This window comes from Odocoileus virginianus, chromosome 7 (genome assembly GCF_023699985.2).
Source record: "Odocoileus virginianus isolate 20LAN1187 ecotype Illinois chromosome 7, Ovbor_1.2, whole genome shotgun sequence".
Taxonomy (NCBI): Eukaryota; Metazoa; Chordata; class Mammalia; order Artiodactyla; family Cervidae; genus Odocoileus; species Odocoileus virginianus.
Genome location: NC_069680.1, coordinates 83,777,873 through 83,793,194, shown reverse-complemented (window position 1 = coordinate 83,793,194; position 15,322 = coordinate 83,777,873). Strand labels below are relative to the sequence as shown.

General features: G+C 42.7%; 1 protein-coding gene across 10 annotated transcripts in view; it reads right to left on the bottom strand.

Annotated features, from left to right (window-relative positions):
- The window catches only part of SIPA1L2 (signal induced proliferation associated 1 like 2), a 236,048-nt gene that overhangs the window by 68,617 nt on the left and 152,109 nt on the right, over nt 1-15,322 (bottom strand). For all 10 annotated transcript variants that reach the window (XM_070471084.1, XM_070471082.1, XM_070471089.1 and 7 more), the window contains 2 exons: nt 10,928-11,031; nt 745-902 (listed from right to left, as the gene is read on the bottom strand). In XM_070471084.1, coding sequence (XP_070327185.1) covers nt 745-902; nt 10,928-11,031 — 262 coding nt within the window. The remainder of the gene's footprint in view (nt 1-744; nt 903-10,927; nt 11,032-15,322) is intronic.

Sequence of the window (15,322 nt, the reverse complement as noted above, 5' to 3'; positions counted from 1 at the left end):
AGGAAATGTCAACCCACTCCAGTGTTCTTGCCTGGAGAATCCCATGGGAAGAGGAGCCTGGTGCACTACAGTCCATGGGGTCACAAAGAGTTGGACATGACTAAGCGACTAACACACAAAAATAAGCTAAGTTGTAAACACGGCAGGAGGACTGGATCCTCACTCAGGTGAGAGACCCGCTCTTTTAACAACATCCCACTAGACAGGCACTTCCATGACATCTGCTTCCTGAGGAACAGCAGAGCTGGAGGAAAGGCAGGCCCCGTCAGACTGTCCCGGGATTCCTGGGCACTTGGCTGGCCTTTCGAAAGCACCAAAGCGTCAAACTCCCGTCTTGAGAGCCCCACAGATGTGGGTGTTTCCAAGACCTTGGACAGGAAGAGATATTGCACCACCACCATATGTTTCTTTCAGGGAAGCACTGACGTGGCCGCATCATCCCCCTCTGGGGCTGCTATCAACCAAGTGATGGCGTGGCAGGGCTGGATGATGTCCTGAATATTGAGGAAAGGTGTCACCTACACTCATGAGCTTCTAGGAATCTCACTGTTTCAAAATGGGAAGAAGGCAATTACTTCGTACAGAAAGCACCTGAGTGATGACTATGGGAAATGTAATTAGGGAGAAAAAAAAAAGGATAATTAGGTGCTGAGAAAGAATAATTGGAAAACAAAGATATTTAGGGAAAAGAGGACCTGTTGGAACAACTCTGGGAGCATGGAGCGCCAGGGGCAGCTGACTCACCTGTAACACACGTTTTCGGTACATGGATTATGTACTTTGACGATGACGAAGACGTGTTGAAAGTGGGACCGGATGCTTTTCGGAGTAAAAGGAAGTGCTCCGGGCTCTTGGAAGACAATGGTCACGATGTCATTTCCTATATGTCTTTTCCGCAGGAGCTGCAGTCAGGGAAGTGAACACACACACAGAGTTACAGACAAGGTTTTCTGTAAAAACAAGATATGTAAATAAATACAACGCACTCAGCTTTCAATTTCAAGGAGTTTGTTTTAGAAAAGCAGAGTTGTTCTTAGGAAGCTTGGGTTCCCTGATGTGGCCACGTTGAAAGACCAATGAAGAGAAAAGACTCAACATTTAAGTTCATCTTTTACTGTAAGATGTAACTGTCACTCTCCCTCCTTTTCATCTTTATCACTTTTTTTAACCCTGAAATAATAGCCCATTAGAGCTAAATCACTAAGGAGATTTGTAGGTTAAGCTCGCCAACTTAAAGGCAGGAGACGGCATGGCATCCAAGGTGAGGAAGAGTGGTTCCAAGTCCTCCACTTGTCCACCAAGGGCTTAGCTGTGCCCGTGCTTCCGCAGACACGTGCATTGCTGCAACGAAAACACAGAAGGCTGGGGGCTTCCCCGCTGGCTCCGTGGTAAAGAATCTGCCTGAAAACGCAGGAGACGCAGGTTCCATCCCTGACCCGGGAGGACCCCACATGCTGTGCGACAGCTAAGCCCACGTGCCACAGGTATGGAGCCTGTGCTCCAGAGGCCGGAGCCACAACTACTGAGCCCGCAGGCCGCGGCTGCAGCGGCGCGTGCGCCCAAGAGCCCGAGCTGCACAAGGGAAGCCGTCTCGAGAAGCCCGTGTGCTGTGACTAGAGTGGGCCCCGCTCGCCACAACGAGAGGAGAGCCTGTGCAGCAACGCAGACCCTGCTCGGCCAGAAATACACATAGAAAAATTCAAAAACAATACAGAAGGCTGTTATTCTGGTGGCTAATATATGCAAACTGATTAACTGAAATCTGGCCTTTCATAAAAATGTATGTTGGAAACACAGAATCCACCAGATTAAGAGCAGGAAAGCCCAATGAATGACATATGCAGCAGAAGAGACAGAACCCCATAGCGGTAACACTGAACGCTTTTACTTGAGATGTTCCTTCTGCCAAGAACACCCCCTTCACCCCAAGTCTCTCCTAGACCACTCAGGTCTGAGCTACCACAACACCAGGAAAAATGTTCTTGGCAACACTGCGCATGCCCTGCACCCACACTCCAAGCCCAAGGCAACAACATTAGCTGTCTTGTCCTCTTTTAAGTCTTGGCTTACTTCTCCTGTATCAAGTCATAATCATCAGGAGGGCAGGAGACGTGTCTGACTGAGTTCTGGTCTCCTGGGTTCTAATGGCCTGCCTGGGACACAGCAGACACCCCCTACCCAATGTGAATAAACAAATGATACAAATACACAATCACAGCCACACAATACTGCACAATGCAACACTGAACACCTCTGAATCCACGCCGATAAACCCATACACCCCATAAGCTGATGCACCTAAAGCCACTAGGATCTGTGCTCACAGAGTCTGTGATCCTCGGTTTTCATAGAGACAGTAATCCTTACATGAGTCGGTGATGTCATTGCAGGAACAGGGTAATCTCAGGTAGTAAATCTCTCTTTACGAGCAATAACAAAGGCAACAAGCTTGTGTTCAAATTTATTTGGCACCTACAGAACATACTTCACTGTAAAGAGCATTAAGTTCGACTTTTAAAACCTTTTAAACCCAGATACAAAAAGGATTTCATTGTCAGGCCCCTGACTTGTGATTTAGCACGATAAAAGGCCTGGAAAAGTGGGAATGAAATGTCCATTCTTTCAGAATTCACTGCTTGCCAGTTAAATTGCAGATTCATATGCTGGAAGAGTCCTATTTAAATCCTGATGGTTAAAGTTACAAACACACGAAAATCGTTTTGCTGCCCAAGTGAAGTTTTGAAAGATATATTAATATCCATTAATGAGCCATCTGTTGTTTCAAATATGTTTGCTGGATAGTTAAGTATGAGGTGCCACTTCAGAAGCATGTAAAAAAATCAGTAGCAAACTAGTCATATATTCACTGTGTTATTTACCCATTCAATCGTGGACACAGATGTTAGCTACAATAAACATTTCATGGAAAGAAAAGAAAAGAAGGCAGGGACATATATCTAAAACAAGCACCATGGGACTCCCTGGGAGTCCAGTGGTTAGGACTCTGCGTTTCCACTGCAGGGGGCTCAGGTTTGATCCCTGGTCATGAAATTAAGAACTCACATGCTAAGTGGTGCAGCCAAAAAGAAAAAAAAAAAATAGAATAAATAAAATGAGGACTTCTCTGGTGGTCCATTGGCTAAGAATCCTCCTTGCAATGCAGGGGACATGGGTTTCATCCCTGGTTGGGGAACTAAGATCCCACATGCCACAGAGCAACTAAGCCCACGTACCACAGCTAGAGAGAGTTCAAGCACCCCAAGAAAAGGTCCAGAAAGACGCAATGATGAATCCTCACGCTGAGACGAGTCCCCGAGCCACAAGTAAGACCCGAGATAGTCAAATAAGTAAGTAAACAAATAAACATTCTAAAACTTACTAAAGTAAAAAAACAAAACCACCACCACGAGAAGCTGAAAATGGTACAAGGCTAAGATATTCTTCCCTCGTCTCCCCAATAACTGTAACATATGATTTACATGTACTGTCATAGGACAAGAAAACTCAGGAACAAATGAAAAGTTTAAAAAAATAAACAAAAATATCTCACAATGTGTTCAGTGTATTTGCTGAGCACGGATACAGTGGCTTATGCTGTGCTTTCTTTGAAGCACAGGGATTCTCAGACGGGCGAGAAGATAGGGCTCATGGTGGCCAAGGCCACACGGGGCGGGGACTCTGGGCCCCTCTTCCCCAGTGAACACCCTCCTGGCTGATCTTGCAGGGTGGTCTGGCGCTTTACTCAGTGAAGTGTAGGTAGCTATTCCTACCCATTTCTCTCCCCTCTGAAGGAAGATGTTGGGTCCAATCCCATAGTTCACTTAGGGAAGCACAATATTTAAAGCCCAAGTTAAAGGAAAATTTAAGGCTAGTTATTTTGATAATGTGCCAGTCTGCTTTTGTCTCTTTTTAAACATATTCTTTGCTTCATAAAAATGGGCTGTGCTCAGATGCTGAGAGTCATGTCTGACTCTTTACGAGCCCAGGGACTGTAGTCCGCCAGGCTCCTCTGTCCATGGGATTCTCCTAGGAAGAATACTGGGGTAGGCTGCCATGTCCTCCTCCAGGGGATCTTCCTGACCCAGGGATAGAACCCTCACCTCTTACATCTCCTGCAAGGGTAGGCAGATTTGTTACCACTAAAAATGTATTCTTTTGCTTTGTAAAATGGGCTAGAAATATTTTTAAAATTCTGGTTAATCTACCCATGGTCACAGAATGCATTTTGTAAAAAAAAAAGTGGGGGTGGGGAACATGGAGATTCATTAAGAAGAGGAAAATAACAGCTCAAGCTCTTTGTAGAGAATAGCCCAAGAAAATGAACACCTGGCCCATTAACAGGATACCTGAATCTCTTCAGAGACTAAAGTAATACATCTGGCAAGTTCTCAGAAACATTAGTCACTGTCGGACATTAATTAGCCTAAGCAATTCTTGGGCTTCCTATATAAAGGTAAGGGTTCTCTTTAGTAGTTAGTTATATCCTGTTGTAACTGGTCAATGAAACTCTGTAGAATGGACTCCGGAAGTGGAAGGGGAAGGGCGTGGCAGCCTACATAGACCAGAGTGGTCCAGACAGGAGGGCAAGTTGCTAGTCACTAAGAGGTCCCTGGCACTATTTCAGGAATTAAGGAATGATGGCGTCTTCTAGGCCTTTCTAGACATAAGAAGCTCCTAACACTTGCTTGGCGCCAAGATCGCCAACTCAGTGTCTTCAACTGAAAAAGTGAGTTAATAAATATTATATTAGATTTACATAGTCAGTTCTGCTAAATTCCCAACACTGGATTCAAGCTGTGAGACAGGAATAAGCTCTTGTTATGACAAGGGAAGTGAAAATGTGATTCTTCACCCAATTCTATGACGAAAAAGCATACAGATACTACAGAAATAGCAACCTGTGGGTTTAAATTTTCAATTCCTTAAATGAATTTCAGAGTTTCACAGGTCCAGTTTTAACTTGGTGCAACAACCAGAAGCAAGTGAAAACAAACAATCTCTAGGCAGTCTCATATGCATCAAAAATGGCATAAAGTTGAACCTGGTTAGATCTACGAGCCTTTATGCAAATAGGTACATTTGTTACATTCTTTTTTAAAAAACCTAGCAAGATAGGAAAACAAAAAAACAAAACACGTTACACCTAATTTTGGAAGAAAGGGGAGAAGAGGCTACACATACATAAGAAAGAGAAAGTACGTGAGATGTCAGTGATGCGAAAGCTTAATTTGAGACTGGAGAAGGCAGATCTCCAGAGAGAGTTTCTTGTCTTAAAAAGCAAACAGGTGAAAATGAGCATGATTTCAAAGAGAAAACTGCATTGTTTAATGACTACAAGTTCTGAAACTCGAAGAGATGAGTGCAGAAGGGAGCAAAATATGAAATGTATTCCCATTCAAAGAAACAACCATAAACTCTGGATCTCAGTCCTTCAGGTGTCATCGGAAAGTCCGGCAGGATGAGCAGGGCTGACAAAGACTGATCTGGCCTGATCCTTCCCACAGTCTGACTGGTCACAACCCCCATTCTAGAGAGCCACCTGTTGCTACTCGCTGCAGTAGGCACCTTGTGTTTGCTAACTTTGCTTAGAAAGTGTCTGCCCCTGGGACTTCCCTGGAAGTCCAGTGGCTAAGACTCCGCATTTCCAGTGCAGTTGGGGGTGAGGGGAAGTTTCACCCCTGGTTGGGAACTAGATTCCACATGCTGCAACTAGAGATCCCACATGCTGTAATGAAACTGAAGATTCCTCATGCTGCAACTTAGACCCAGTGCCACCAAATAATTTTTATAGAAGTGTCTCCTCTTTACATGCAGGGCTAGCTTCTCCTCCTTCAGAGACTTCCCCTAATTTTGCACAATGCACACAGAACACACACAACACACATGCATGCAAACAAAACACTGCCCCACCCATAGACTCTACACTCAGAGAAGCATGTACCAGTGCTTAGAATGTCCCTTTTGTTTTTAAGAGACATCTATAGAGCTTCCTGTATAATGAAACGGAAAAAGTGAACATGAAATAGTAGTCTGAGTAATAAGAAAGAGAGTGAAAACCCACACACGTTACCATATAAATACAGAGGATCTATACTTAAAGAAGGAAAACCTTGCCTCTTCACTCCCATAAAAAAGTGACCACAATTAACCACTCTGATCTCAGATCAGCAAGAAGATACCAAATTTAATCGCCATTTCAAACATGCATTTGCTGATTCACCATATAACGAATGTAAAAATATTATATACAATATTTTACCAACAACGAGAATAAATGTACAAACCAGTGAAGCAAAGCTGAATATTTTGGAAATGGAGAAATAAACCATGAATGCGGATTTTTAATGATTTAATAACAAAGTGAAGATAAGAAATGATTATGAAGATACAAGAATTTCTCTTCTGAAAATGAGTAGTGCCAGCCCCTTTTCAAAGCAATAATTCTTACTGTATAAGTATATATCCCTTTTTCTGGCCTGGGAATAATGCTAATCATGAAAAGCTGAATAAGCACCTTATGCTTCCAAAATAGCCTAGATGACTATTTATAGGTGGATGCAAGAGCAGTCAGGACCTGCTTGTTTAGAACTTAATGCAGCGGAGTCCTCTAACATCTGAACGGTTCCTCAGCTTCCCTGGTGGTTCAGACGGTAAAGACATCTGCCTGCAATGCAGGAGACCTGGGTTGCGAAGATCCCCGGAGGAGGAAATGGCAACTCATTCTAGCATTCTTGCCTGGAGAATTCCATGGACAGAGGAGCCTGGTGGGCTGCAGACCGTGGGGTCACGAAAGAGCAGGACACGACTGAGTGACTGACACTCTCATTTCACTCCCTCAGCAGTACGAATGAAGGGCTTAGAAGTACGTACACAAACCTTTTAAGGCAGGGGCTGACCACGTGCCTAAATTACATGATGAAGGGGTTACAGCCTAAGAAGCTCTGTTGCTATTACTTCTGTAGATGTCAAGTCCATCCCTAGAAAAAGACCAGGATTCTTCAGATGGAATCTCAGAAACCCAGGGGTTTGGTCTTTTTCCTTAGGGTCCTCTATGGAGCTCAGATACCCCTTCTAAGCAGAGCAGTTCTAACATTACAAAGCATTTAAAAAAAAAAAAAGGAGGTTTACTCTGTGCCAGGACCATGCTACCTTTATGCTTTATATACTTAGCTTGAAGAAAAAGGTGTCTCTGCCAAAGTGAACTCTGAAGCTAACTTGTGGGGATCTTTCCACTGATAACACCCCAGGATAGCTTAACTATGGTTTGTCTATAGGACAAGTGGGAGAGGAACAAGCCCAGGGGAGACAGCCCTGGGAAAAGCGGACTGCCTGCCAAACAGACGTGGGGGACTTCACTGAAGAGGGAAAACATTCAAGAACCGGCTTCCTCATCACTCCCCAGGTCTGGCGAGGTTTTCTTTGTAAGAGTCAGACATTCCAAAGATTGAACTCTTTTGCAATTGTGGTGAACTCTCTAAATACTTTTTATGACATCTTGGAATAAGCTTTCAGCTTGATTTATTATAAGAACAAACACAAGAAATTCTATGTGATGTGGACACGTCTGGACCAGTTAAATAGTCACAGATATCATGGTGTTAATGAGGCCGACGTCAGAGGCACAATTCACGTACAGAGAGTAAACTGTGCTGAGCTGTGGCCTCAAAGAGCATTCATGAGCCCAGATGGTCATTTCAGACACTTACGCCCTTGGTATTAACACAATCCGTGAGCACGGGTTGGGTGGGTGAGAGATACGGCAAAGCAGCACAACCCACAAAAAATCTGAAAAGCCCATGTTCCAAGACTGCACAGAGCCATCACTGATCTATGACCAGAATATTCTGATGACAACTCACAATTAGCAAAATATTAAGTATCAAATTTAAAAGAGTTTTCTGAAATTGTTGATAAATTAGTCCCTTGTTTTCTTAGCTATTCAGGCCTTAGCTCTTCATAATAAATCTTTAGGAGTGGAACAGGAAGATGAAATGCAAATTAAGTCATCGAAAATACTTGTCCTCTATATCTCTTAAGTTATAAATTGTAATAACCCCCAAAATTTATTGAGCACGCTGTGTGCCAGGCACTATTTTAAGTGCTTTATACATATTAACTCCTCTGATTCTATCAACTAGGAAGCGTTCATTGATTCATCCCACAAACGGTAACTGATGGCTCTCTGCATTCTGGGCATGCCCCTGTATGCGCACAATACTCAGGAAAGAGAAGAAGTAAAAGTCTCTGTCTTCAACAATAAAAGAAAATAAAGCATAGAAAATTTCGCCAAGGTCACAAAGATAGTAGCTAGGAAATGTGGTTCTAGAATTCCTGCTCTTAAGAACTATATTTTTCTGCTGAAGCTTTTTTTCCAACCTAGAAGGAGGAAGCCTCACAGGAAGCCCTAGAATCACAGAATTCTAACACCAAGAGGAAGATGGTATGTATCATTTTGTCCAGATATACTCATGCGTGTCAAATCTCCTCATGTCCAAACCTTTGGAAGGTAGCACAAAAATACAGCATCCTTTCTGTTTGAGCCTGGGTGTGGACTCCGTCCTTCTCAGCACAAGGTTCCAAGCACCCATGACTGGCCACCTAGACCACATCCTCATTACACGCTGCTGCTGCTGCTAAGTCACTTCAGTCGTGTCCGACTCTGTGACACCCCATGGACAGCAGCCCACCAGGCTCCTCCGTCCACAGGATTCTCCAGGCAAGAACACTGGAGTGGGCTGCCATTTCCTTCTCCATCCTCATTATATAATTATCACATTTCTTGAGTGACTAAGGATCTTTGTCAAGGCCACAAGACAAGTGACTGGCCACGGCTAAGTTCAGAATGCAAGTCCAGTGATTTTTATCCCACACCCTACATTCTCATCCTTTTTACGTGATTACCTATGTTGAGTATGTAAATTTCCCAATGAACCACATATAAGATCATACATATTCTATATATATATAAGAGCAACTGAAAAAAGCAAAACAGTTTTTTTTTTAAACAATTCTCTAACTCTAATCTATCAGCATAACTTATTTAATGCCATGGATTCTCACTCAAGTTAAACAAGAAAATGAAAATGGAACCAAATAAGTCTTTAGGCTACAGAGTGTGTGATGTACTGTCTCAATGCAAGGGATTTTTTTTTTTTTTACTCTCCCATTTGGGAAGCTGAAAGCACTCATGTATCCCACTCCCCATCCCCTACGCTTCCATTCACATTTTTGTGTGTAGGACTTTTCAGGGATAGTTTCAGTGAAAGAAAGTCAGGTATAAAGAACTCATAAAACCACCATTTTAATTACAGTTCAATAAAAAGGGGGTAGAAGAATCTAGTATTGAGTTCTGATAAGAGCAAAGTGAAATGAGCTTTGAAATTCCAGAGGTTGCCATCTGAGAAACAATGGGGTAGATTCAGTTTGGAGTCCACCAGGGAATCCCCGGCGGTCCCGTGGTTAATGCAGAGAAGTGGGTTGGATCCTTGATCGGGGAACTAAGGTCCCGCGTGCAGTGGGGCAATTAAGCCCACAGGCTATAACTACTGAGCCTGCATGCCACAACTAGAGATCCAGCGCGCCGCAACAAAAGGTCAAGAGTACTGTAAGTAGGATCTGACACAGCCAAGTCAATAAATAATTTTTTTTTTAAAGTGACTCAGGTAATAAGGGAGCTGGCAGGACCTTGGGATTCAAATGCTCCATAAGGCACTCGTTCTATTTCTACTAATGTGCTGACAGGTTCTCTGGGTCTGAGTTAAGCCCTATGACATTTCTGAGCAGCAACTCACCCTGAATTTAATTACTGGATGATTCGTAAGTATCTGCAGGACAACTACATGGTCTAAATTGAGCTTCTTAATATCTAGTGAGTCCACATGGCATTATTCCAAATAAATGTTTTAAGAGCTGGAAATCCCTTAGTTTACAACATATGTATATAAATTCATACATGGATCTAGGGATTGTAACTCCATCTCATAAAAAACATAGACACGTGATCAAAAGATAGATCCTCTGAAGGTAGTGGGCAGAGCTCAGATTACTAGAAAACCCTGTAGAATATACAAGATGGAGAAGGCGCTGAGGTCAAGTGTTAGGAAGAAAAAACCCATCTAGCAGTTACTGCAAGAAGATGAATAAACAGAGGAGCTGCAGCCCTGAGCAGGACAAATGAGCCTGGGGCCCCGGGACCTCCTTCTCTTCCTGGCTGTGCGATCTAAGGTGGCTCTTGCCACTTGGGGACAGGACAAGTAGCCTCTTCGGAAAGAAGCATCCTTTGACTACCTTCATAATTTCATGAGCACCCAGAAAACATGTAAAAAAGAAAAGCAAGTTCTCTGTAACAATTAAGTTTCATTCATTTGACAAACACTTACTGAACAACTACTATGTAGTCTTTGGTGCTTTAAATTAGAGCAAAGGAGTGTGGTTAAGTAACATCAGGAAAATGAAGTTTTCTTAAACATGAAAACAAACTTTGCTTTAACTCTGGGTTTGCCCCCCAAAATAATCAAACTCCTAAAATTAAAGAATGCCACAAATGAGTTATAACATACTTTCTTACAATAACTTATCTACCCACATGCAGAAACCAAACTTCAGGTTACATTTGTCGACTTTTTTGTGATTTGTAATTAATACAGTTGACACTGGTTCCCATTAAGGTTCTGCTTGGCAAGCAATTCAGGTGAGTGTGGGAGAGTTATTTAAATTTTGTCAGAAAAAAGTGCAATGAAACTTGTGCAGTAATAATCACTTTAAAGCCCAAATGTTTCCCAATGATAAGAGTCAAAGATTATTAGTGCCATTTAAGGAAAAAAAGAAAAAAAACCCTAGCAACTCTTTGCAAACTGAGTACACGAATACCATCAAAGAGCTGGCCCTGGAGCTGGCACGTGCGGTGGAAGGAGCGGGGAGGCTGTACCTGCTGCCTGTTGTTCGGCGTGTGGGGGAGCATGGTGCACACGTGGAACATGAGCTCGTAGTCCTTGTATGTCGTGTACAGCGAGTGCGTTCCCGTAGAATCCGCTGAAAACAAAGATTAATTACAAGAACAAGTCAGGCCACTGCAGATGAGCAATTCAGCACTTAGAAGGTCATTATCACAAAAGGCCATCCAACTGAAAAGAACAGACGGCACAACCACAAAGGAGCAGTGTCTCGGTGGCGGCCCTGCTGCCCTTGCACCAGGCAGTTTCTCCCACTTTCTAGCCCATGGCCGCTGCCTGGGTTTTCTTCATTTGCTTTCACACGTGCTTTCGACTGAACACATGGTTTCTCCTCTCTTATCTTCTGCATTCTTGCCTTCCCAGGGCTGATGACCCAGATGGGAGAGATGCTTCTGCCACGAGCAGTACAGGTGACGAGAAGAGGAGGAGATATGGTGTGGTGGAGGTCTGGGTGCAATTATTAGATGGGGCTGAGCTAGCCAGCAGTTGCCCGTGCCCCATAGCGCGGGCGCGCGCGTGTGTGTGTGTGTGTGTGTGTGTGTGTGTGTGTCTGTGTGTGTGTGTGTGTGTGTGTGTTTACAGTCAATTCTTAGTTATTCCTGGGCACTTGACCCTCCAGAACTCAGAGAAATGAAACAGGATTGACTTCGTATGGAAATGAGGACAAAAGATATTAAGGACTTCTCTACCGAATGATGGAACTAATTTTCTTTTCTCTTCAACAGGCAATGCGACGATGCAGCCATATGATTAAGACCAAGGAGAATGAATGAGATCTCTTACTGTATATTATGCACTGACACATGTTAAAAAACTATGACATCTGAATCCCTGTTAATCACACAGCTATTCATCTTTTCAAAAGCAGAATGATTCTTTGTAAATTCAAGACCCATCTGTATCATCAACAGATTACCTCACTGAGGATTTCAGACACCAAGCCAACTAGGAGACTATAACACATTTAAGTAATGATTTTAGGATGGGGTTTTGAACCACCTTGCATCGGATAAAGATAAAAAGATAAACAGAAATTAAGAGGTAAACAATTCTGTCTTTCTGAATCCTTGACCTATATCTATTTTTCCACCTTTTAAAGAACAAGGAACAATACCATTCAATATTATTTAAAATGAAGTTTATTCCACTGTGCTTATTAGGAAAACTCTAAATAGTTACCTAGGGCTAACTTTTAAAATCTGAAATTAAAAATTTTTAACTTTAAAAACATTAAAACACTTAATTTTCATAGGCATTTATTATTTTCTTTCTAAATCCTGTAATTTTTTTTAATTTCCAGCATTTATATCCAATTCAGAAATAATCTTGAAAATCCTCTAGAAAAAAAATATACAGTCTTGCACCGAAAAGGCAGTCATAGAAGGCAATTTTATGAGTAAGGGGAGTATGTAGAATCTTTATCTATGGATATTGGCAGATCAACTTGCAGACGGTCAGAGTATATTCATCTAATAAGCTGTATACTATCTAGGCACCAAATAAAGACATTTTCTCTTTTAACTATTCATTAAATGCATATTTGTTATTTTTTCATAGGACTTTTTAGGGAGTAATCCTTCATTTCAACTGTCTTATCTCAGGATCTTGACTGTGAAAGTGGCTTTGGAAGTGGGCAGCCTAGTTATGAAAGAACGATGACTGTTCTTTCCATGAAGAAATAATAGTGAAGGTCAGAGGATGAACTAACCCTGCAGGTTCAAGGACTCCCATTACAACACTTACGCCGATGTTTAAAATTCAGTAAGAGAAATGCTGACAGATGCTTAAGAGTCTGGTCAGTGGGCTTCAGATGCAGGAAATTGCAATGAAAAAAGAAAAGTGCAATTCTGAGGGGGAGGGGGAGAAACACTTTCAGAAATGTGGTCATAGCTTGTCTATCCCAAGCCCATACTAAAGGATGAATTTCAGAAATTAAGCATTTTAAACTTTTCATCTCAACTATCAGTATGGTAATGGAAAAGGTAAACTCACAAGCTTGGTGGGGTTTGCTGCAAATATTTCTACTAAAAAAGAGATACGGGGCCATCTACGGCAGTCTTTGGTTTTATCATTCTCTGCACCTAACCAAAGAGGCCACAGCCTGGGGTCTGTACTCTACAGTCAGCAAAGCAACTTAGCAGCTCATGGCCCTTCTGTGCCTACCCCACGTCATTCTGTACTCAAGAGAGAAATGGCTCATTTTAAAGCTGGAAGGGACATCTCAACTACTCTAGCCCCAACACTCTGAATTTTCTTCATGAAGAAAATATGGCCCAGATTTCACCAAGGTCCTGCAGCAGGCAGAATTAGAACTGAAACAGTGGGGGACTTCCCCGGTGGTCCAGTGGTTAGGTCCACCTTCCCATGCAGGGGACATGGGTTCAATCCCTGGTTGGAGAACTAAGGTCCCACATGCCTCTGAGCAACCAAGTCCACAGGTGACAACTGCACATGCCCACATTTCAACCCCACATGCAACAACTAAGACCCAACGCAGACAGAAATAAATAAACATTAAAAAGTTAAACACAATTCTCCTGAACTTAAGATTTTCTTGCCCACTGTGTAAAAGGCATAACTTTCATCTGACCATTCTATGAAACACCATTCTTAGAAAGTTCCTCTAAACTGAAGATGTGTCATGATTTCTTTGTCTCTCACAGAACGCCTTGGTCATAAAAATATGAATCAATATGTCAAAATTTTGTTCTTATTTCCTTGAGCTAACATGATTAGCATGACATCTATAATGCATTCAATAAAAACTCAAAGCTGATGTCAATTCTGTACATAGAAAAAAAAGTATTTGCACTATCTACATTGTAGCGTTATAGAATGCATACATCAGGAGCTTTTAAAATGTCCCCTCATCCCTTCCACAGCAGAAGGACAGCAGACATGCAGAGCAGCAATGAGCCCATGTTGGTGCTCATTCTTCAGGAGGGCGTCCCTAAGGGCAGCACGCTAGCACTGCCAGCGGTTGTACGGTAGTCTGTAGGTAAGGGGAGTTTGGCAGAGAAAAAAGAAAGAAAATTCAGAAAAGGCCTCAATGATCTTTCTCAAAACAGGTGGACACTCACAACAGGTATCATGTATTATTTTCTAACCTTTGCATTTCTGAGGCATGAGCAATGCACATTCAACTTAACAGTCAAGCTCCAACCTCGATATCTGCGGAAGACACAGGGCCTGTATGTGAGCCAGCTTTTCTCCAGATCTTGTGATCTATTCTCTAAGTGTCACTTTCAGAAACAGAAGAGCAAATATTGCATGTTAACACGTATACATGGAATCTAGAAAAACAGTACTGATGAATCTATTTGCAGGGAAGGGACGGAGACACAGATGTAGAGAATGGACTTGTTGACACAGTTGAGAGGAGAGGGGAGGAGGAATCGGTAAAGTTGCATTGTCACATACATACAGTGATGTGTGGTAAAGAATCAGCCTGCCAAGCAGGAAACTCAGGTGCAATCCCTGGGTTGGGAAGATCACCTGGAGGAGGAAATGGCAACCCACTCCAGTATTCTTGCCTGGAGAATCCCATGGGCAGAGGAGCCTGGCGGGCTACAGTCCATGGACTCAAAAGCAAGTCAGAAACAACTGAGGCAGCATAGCACACATGTAAACAGATAGCTAGAGGGAAGCTGTTTACAGCACAGGAAGCTCAACCTGTACTCTGTGACGACCTAGAAAGGTGGGATGGGAGCGGGACTCAAGAGGCAGGGAGGCTCAACATACGTATACTTACGGCTGATCACGCTGTTGGATGGAAGAAACGAACACAACACTGTAAGGCAGTTATCTTCCAGGAAAACTTTTTTTTAATAAAAAAAAAAAGGAAAGACTGAAACCCCAGAACTGATGATAAGCTAGACACGGGAAGAGCGGCACCACTCTGTTGTAGGCAAGTATCATTGACGGTCGCAAGGTGAGCAGACCTGGGGCCACATGGCCTTGGTTTCAAGCCTGGCTGATGCTCCCCTGGGAGAGGTTCCCACTGACCCCTCCTAGAGGAATGGATGTCCTTGCAGATGCATCTTTTACTCACTCTTCAGTAAAAGGGCAAGCAAATCATTGCTTGACAGTAAGTAGAATTTTCCCAAATACACAAAATTACCCTACCTGGTATTTTCAGGTGTGTTGAGAGCAACTAAGTAACAACACAGATACAAAGGTTGAATATTTAGAATTTATGAGGGCCATAAGAACAGGATTACTAAAATGAAGAGACAAGACAAATTCACACATAGGAGGGAACGCACAGGTGCCCCACTTGAGAGAACCTGACTAAGGTCCTTGGAAAATAGGATGTGTTAGCTTTTTAATCAGAGCTTCAGCTCCCCAGGTAATACCATGAAAAAGGCTAT